The sequence below is a fragment of the Oncorhynchus gorbuscha genome, unplaced genomic scaffold, assembly GCF_021184085.1.
Source record: "Oncorhynchus gorbuscha isolate QuinsamMale2020 ecotype Even-year unplaced genomic scaffold, OgorEven_v1.0 Un_scaffold_6732, whole genome shotgun sequence".
NCBI lineage: Eukaryota > Metazoa > Chordata > Actinopteri > Salmoniformes > Salmonidae > Oncorhynchus > Oncorhynchus gorbuscha.
The window spans coordinates 12,955-19,994 of NW_025750261.1; the positions used below are offsets into that span (position 1 = coordinate 12,955).

General features: G+C 49.2%; 1 protein-coding gene across 1 annotated transcript; it reads right to left on the minus strand.

Moving 5' to 3' along the window:
* Positions 1–746: 746 nt before the first annotated feature.
* Positions 747–1,970, minus strand: LOC124029534. The gene is made up of 2 exons (XM_046341211.1): positions 1,747–1,970; positions 747–1,716 (listed from the first exon to the last, which is right to left on the minus strand). Exons 1-2 carry the CDS (start codon positions 1,839–1,841, stop codon positions 747–749), a joined length of 1,065 nt encoding a protein of 354 aa, XP_046197167.1. The 5' UTR covers positions 1,842–1,970.
* Between the last annotated feature and the right edge of the window lie 5,070 nt (positions 1,971–7,040).

Consider the following 7,040-nt stretch of genomic DNA (forward strand, 5'->3'; position numbering starts at 1 on the left):
GAGAACAGAATGTAGCAGCTAACTACACAAGACATAGAGAACAGAATGTAGCAGCTAACTACACAGGACAGAGAGAACAGAATGTAGCAGCTAACTACACAGGACATAGAGAACAGAATGTAGCAGCTAACTACACAGGACATAGAGAACAGAATGTAGCAGCTAACTACACAGGACATAGAGAACAGAATGTAGCAGCTAACTACACAGGACATAGAGAACAGAATGTAGCAGCTAACTACACAGGACATAGAGAACAGAATGTAGCAGCTAACTACACAGGACATAGAGAGCAGAATGTAGCCGCTAACTACACAGGACATAGAGAACAGAATGTAGCAGCTAACTACACAGGACAGATATTTTTACAGACTTTATAGTCATGTCACAGCTAACAAACATCTCTCACACCACTACAACCAACATCAATGACTATCGATCAGGCCATGGCTGAGTCCCTATTCCGTATAGAGTTGCATTACTTCTGACCAGAGCCCTATGGGCCCTGTATAAGGATAGTGTTCCATTTAGGAGGCCTCGTCTCTGTGGTGTCTGGACTGACCATGCTGTGTGTTTTGGGATGGTGCTCGTCTCAGCAGACCAGGCCGTAGCAATCCTCTGTATAGCTAAAACAATTATCCTCCTTATTAGCAGTGCTGAAGGCAGAGTCCCCAGGGCAGTGTCTCGGCACCCCTAAAGATTGACGGTTCCGTGATAGAACAGGCCTGTAGAGTGACGGTTTCGAGTTAGAACAGGCCTGTAGAGTGACGGTTCCGTAGTAGAACAGGCCTGTAGAGTGACGGTTCCGTGGTAGAACAGGCCTGTAGAGTGACGGTTCCGTGGTAGAACAGGCCTGTAGAGTGACGGTTCCGTGGTAGAACAGGCCTGTAGAGTGACGGTTCCACGGTAGAACAGGCCTGTAGAGTGACGGTTCCGCGGTAGAACAGGCCTGTAAGAGTGACGGTTCCGTGGTAGAACAGGCCTGTAGAGTGACGGTTCCGTAGTAGAACAGGCCTGTAGAGTGACGCTGAGTTAGAACAGGCCTGTAGAGTGACGGTTCCGTGGTAGAACAGGCCTGTAGAGTGACGGTTCCATAGTAGAACAGGCCTGTAGAGTGACGGTTCCGTGGTAGAACAGGCCTGTAGAGTGACGGTTCCGTAGTAGAACAGGCCTGTAGAGTGACGGTTCTGTGGTAGAACAGGCCTGTAGAGTGACGGTTCCGTGGTAGAACAGGCCTGTAGAGTGACGGTTCCCCGGTAGAACAGGCCTGTAGAATGACGGTTCCGTGGTAGAACAGGCCTGTAGAGTGACGGTTCCGTAGTAGAACAGGCCTGTAGAGTGACGGTTCCGTGGTAGAACAGGCCTGTAGAGTGACGGTTCCGTAGTAGAACAGGCCTGTAGAGTGACGGTTCTGTGGTAGAACAGGCCTGTAGAGTGACGGTTCCGTGGTAGAACAGGCCTGTAGAGTGACGGTTCCCCGGTAGAACAGGCCTGTAGAATGACGGTTCCGTGGTAGAACAGGCCTGTAGAGTGACGGTTCCGTAGTAGAACAGGCCTGTAGAGTGAGGCTTTCGAGTTAGAACAGGCCTGTAGAGTGACGGTTCCGTGGTAGAACAGGCCTGTAGAGTGACGGTTCCGTAGTAGAACAGGCCTGTAGAGTGACGGTTCCGTAGTAGAACAGGCCTGTAGAGCCCCTCCCCCCTTCTGGGTAGAGCCCTTCTGGGTAGAGCCCCTCTGGGTAGAGCCCCTCCTGGACCCTGAGATCCAGACAGCTGCACGGTATGGGCTGGCAGAGTACTGCAGGGGGTCTGGAGGGTATGCACCTGAGGAACCTGGGACATTACCGGTCTGTCTACCTGTCTGTCTATACTGTCTGTCTACCTGTCTGTCTACCTGTCTGTCTACCTGTCTGTCTATCTACCGGTCTGTCTACTGGTCTGTCTATACTGTCTGTCTACCGGTCTGTCTACCTGTCTGTCTATACTGTCCATCTATCGGTCTGTCCACCTGTCTATCTACCGATCTGTCTACCTGTCTGTCTACCTATCTATCTACATGTCTGTCGATACTGTCTGTCTACCTGTCTATCTACATGTCTGTCTACCGGTCTGTCTACCTGTCTGTCTACCTGTCTGTCTACCTGTCTGTCTACCTGTCTGTCTACCGGTCTGTCTACCGGTCTGTCTACCGGTCTGTCGATACTGTCTGTCTACCGGTCTGTCTACCGGTCTGTCTACTGGTCTGTCTACCGGTCTGTCTACCGGTCTGTCTACCGGTCTGTCTACCGGTCTGTCGATACTGTCTGTCTACCGGTCTGTCTACCGGTCTGTCGATACTGTCTGTCTACCTGTCTATCTACATGTCTGTCTGCAGGTCTGTCTACCTGTCTGTCTACCGGTCTGTCGATACTGTCTGTCTACCGGTCTGTCTGCCGGTCTGTCTGCCGGTCTGTCTGCCGGTCTGTCTACCTGTCTGTCTACCTGTCTGTCTATACTGTCTGTCTACTGTTCTGTCTGCCGGTCTGTCTGCCTGTGTGTCTATATGGTCTCCCTCTGAGGCCTTCTCTAGAGCTGAGCCAGGGTGGGTGGGGGTGGGGGTGGAGAAGCTGGCGACAGAGGTGCTCTTTGAACCCTGTAAAGGGTTCCAGTAACCCAGGCTGGACTGGGACACACCCCTCCTCCTCCTCCTCCCACAGACACCCCAACGTCGTCCCCAGTCTCCCCCAGTCCCTCAGCCTCCTTGTGTTGGAGATGGGTAGTCTTCTCAGGGCTGGTTTCAGGGGGACGGATGGGGCAACGCTGGAGCTGAGACTGGGACTGTGGCTGTCTCAGGTTGCTGCTGTTCTCAGCCTTGGACCATGTGATGCTCAGTCTGATCAACAGCATCTCTCCCCTCCCCTGGGTTGGAGCCCTTGTTTCAGTCCACTCAGTCCTTCCTTGGGTTAAAGCCTTTGGATCGGTCCACTCAGAGGAGTATGGAGGGGGGTTATCTCTCAGAAGGTGTGGCTGGAATCTGTATACTTTCTCAGGACCGATGGTGTTAGATATAGCGCAGGTGGCTGTAGAAGAGAGGACTCTGGGATACGGGGGTTTTCTATCTTCCTCTGGCTTCCTGGTTTGCGTTTCGTTGTCAGGGGTTATCGGGTACACGGCCTGCGGCGCGGGGCTGTGGAACGTGATGCGTTGGGTCTTAGTTGGAGGTGGATCAGAAATGATCTTGGACATGGTCACAACAGGTACTTTGAGGAGGTCCTCATTATTAAAACTCTTCGTCAGACCAACAGTCTTCTCTGGTAGTCCAGGGGGAATGTCTCCCTGCTTCTTCAGACCAACAGTCTTCTTCTCTGGTAGTCCAGAGGGAACGTCTCCCTGCTTCTTCAGACCAACACTCTTCTTCTCTGGTAGTCCAGAGGAACATCTCCCTGCTTCTTCAGACCAACAGTCTTCTTCTCTGGAAATCCAGGGGGAACATCTCCCTTCTTCTCAGGCCTACAACAACAGGTGATAGACAAAATGTGACTAGAGACTGAGAATTCAGTCTTACCATCATGCAAAGCAGAGAGACACAGAGACAACAGGGACATGTAGGTGCTCTGATTTCTAACATGTTTTGAAGGGATTTCATGTTTTCTCTCTCTGTGTGGAAAACGGCTGGCATTTAGAGTATAATATGTTGTACATTGACATTTATTGTCAGAGTCAGTTTGCAGAGTGAACACAGCAGCACGGTGTATTCTCCTAAACAAGCTCGTGTTTTATATCCCTGGAGAGATCCATCCTCTGTTTTAGGAATGGTTCTGAATCTTCTTATTATCGTTTCAGGGATGGATAATCTCAATTCAAAACAAGACCAATAAAATACTTCAATCACTAGCAGTTTGTTCGTTCCACTAATGATGCTTTGGCATTTTAACTTTATCAAGGAACACGAAACTCCAATATCACTTCCTAGATTATGTGGGGCAAAATGGAGACATAATGAAATTTACTCTGGTAAATCCGAGGTGGTGTAGATAGCCTGAAATTAGATTCTTTATTTTACTTTTAATACTGTTTTCATTGGCTGTTTGACAGAAGCTAGCCCTCCCTCCTAGCCCTCCATATTGGCTGTTCGACAGAAAGCTAGCCCTCCCGTATTGGCTGTTTGACAGAAAGCTAGCCCTCCGTATTGGCTGTTCGACAGAAAGCTAGCCCTCCCGTATTGGCTGTTTGACAGAAAGCTAGCCCTCCCTGTTTGACAGAAAGCTAGCCTCCATTTGTGGCTGTAGGACAGAAAGCTAGCCCTCGTATTGGCTGTTGACAGAAAGCTAGCCCTCCGTATTGGCTGTTTGGCTGTAGGACAGAAAGCTAGCCCTCCTGGCTGATAGCCTCCGTGTTGGCTGATTTAGCCCCTCCTATTGGCTGTTTTGGAAAGCTAGCCCTCTATTGGCTGATTTGCTAGCTGGCTGTTGCATAGCCCTCCCTGTAGGAGAAGCACTTCAGAAAGCTAGCCCTTTTTATTTCATTGGCTGATTGACGGAAAGCTAGCCCTCTATTGGCTGTTTGCATTCAGAAGTACTTCTTCCTTTTATTTCATATTGAGCCACTTTAGCCCATTTTATTAGTCCAACTGCGTTCCATGCTAGAGTGAGTGTGTGTGTGTGTGTGTGTGTGTGTGTGTGTGTGTGTGTGTGTGTGTGTGTGTGTGTGTGTGTGTGTGTGTGTGTGTGTGTAATCTGCATGGCCTCACAGCTCTCCAGTTCAGCTCAGACTCATAACCTCTCTCTCCAACTGCTCCTCTCCCTCTTTCTCAGACAGATAGTTAAATGAATGTCTCAAGTTCCTCTCCTCCTGCTTCCCCCGTTCTCCTCCTGCTTCGCCCCCGTTCTCCCTCCTGCTCCCCCCGTTTCCTCCCTGCCCCAGGCAGCAGACTGGCTCAGCCTTTAAATCATTAATAAGCAGAAAATGAGACCGTTTGTCTGCTGCGAGGAGGGTGTATTAAACGAGGCACTTCTTTCTCCTCTTCACCTCTCTTTTTCATTTGTTGCCATGAATTTAACGAACAAGACACTCATATTTAGAGGAGCTAAAGCTGTGAAAACAGATTACTGTACGTAGACTATACTCTAGGTGTATGATTACTGTATGTAGACTATACCTGGGGAGGGGTGATTACTGTACATAGATTGTACCTGGGGAGGGATGATTACTGTATGTAGACTACACCTGGGGGGGGGTGATTACTGTACATAGATTGTACCTGGGGAGGGATGATTACTGTATGTAGACTACACATTTACATTTACATTTAAGTCATTTAGCAGACGCTCTTATCCAGAGCGACAATACACCTGGGGGGGGGGTGATTACTGTACGTAGACAATACCTGGGGAGGGATGATTGCTGTATGTGGACTACACCTGGGGAGGGATGATTGCTGTATGTAGACAATACCTGGGGAGGGATGATTGCTGTATGTAGACTATACCTGGGGAGGGATGATTGCTGTATGTGGACTACACCTGGGGAAGGATGATTGCTGTATGTAGACAATACCTGGGGAGGGATGATTGCTGTATGTAGACAATACCTGGGGAGGGATGATTGCTGTATGTAGACTATACCTGGGGAGGGATGATTGCTGTATGTAGACTATACCTGGGGAGGGATGATTGCTGTATGTAGACTACACCTGGGGAGGGATGATTGCTGTATGTAGACTACACCTGGGGAGGGATGATTGCTGTATGTAGACTATACCTGGGGAGGGATGATTGCTGTATGTGGACTACACCTGGGGAGGGATGATTGCTGTATGTAGACAATACCTGGGGAGGGATGATTGCTGTATGTAGACTATACCTGGGGGGGGGGGTGATTGCTGTATGTAGACTATACCTGGGAAGGGATGATTGCTGTATGTAGACTATACCTGGGGAGGGATGATTGCTGTATGTAGACTATACCTGGGGAGGGATGATTGCTGTATGTAGACTACACCTGGGGAGGGATGATTGCTGTATGTAGACTACACCTGGGGAGGGATGATTGCTGTATGTAGACTATACCTGGGGAGGGATGATTGCTGTATGTAGACTACACCTGGGGAGGGATGATTGCTGTATATAGACTATACCTGGGGAGGGATGATTGCTGTATATAGACTATACCTGGGGAGGGATGATTGCTGTATATAGACTATACCTGGGTGGGGAGAAGCGTGAGACTCCATTATTAGCAGGACTGTGGCGGGGTCCCCCAGGGGTGTGTCCTGACGCCCCTGTAGAGTTACTGTGTGAGTAGCTCCTCTTCCTCACATTGGGCCGTGAGTAATTAGTTAGAACCTACATTGAGAAAGGTATCTAACCTGTACCCAGCTGGACCTGGGGGTCTTTCCTGGTGCAGATGCTCGTGGGTTGTGGTAGATTTGATGATGGGTGGAAGTCTGGAACATCTCAGGTAGCCAGTACCCCTCAATTCCAGACTGGCTCTATGACAAACATAAAGAAACATGTACTGAGTGATAAAATATTAGGAACACCTGCTCTTTCCATGACACACTGCAGACTGACCAGGTGAATCCAGGTGAAAGAAGCTATGATCCCTTATTGATGTCACCTGTTAAATCCACTTCAATCAGTGTAGATGGAGGAGAGGAGACGGGGTTAAATAAGGAGTTTTAAGCCTTGAGACAATTGAGACATGGATTGTGTATGTGAGCCATTCAGAGGGTGAATGGGCAAGATAAAATATTTAAAAGCCTTTGAACAGGGTATGGTAGTAGGTGCCAGGCTACACCGGTTTTGTCAAGAACTGCAATGCTGCTGTGTTTTTCACTCTTAGTAGTTTCCTGTGTGTATCGAGAATGGCCCACCACCCGAAGGACATCAAGACAATTTGACACAACTGTGGGAAGCACTGGAGTCAACATGGGTCAGCATCCCTGTGGAACGCTTTCCAACACCTTGTAGAGTCCATATGCCCGACAAACTGATGCTGTTCTGAGTGCGAAAGGGGGGGTGCAACTCACTATTAGGTTCCTAATGTCTGGTGTACTCTGTT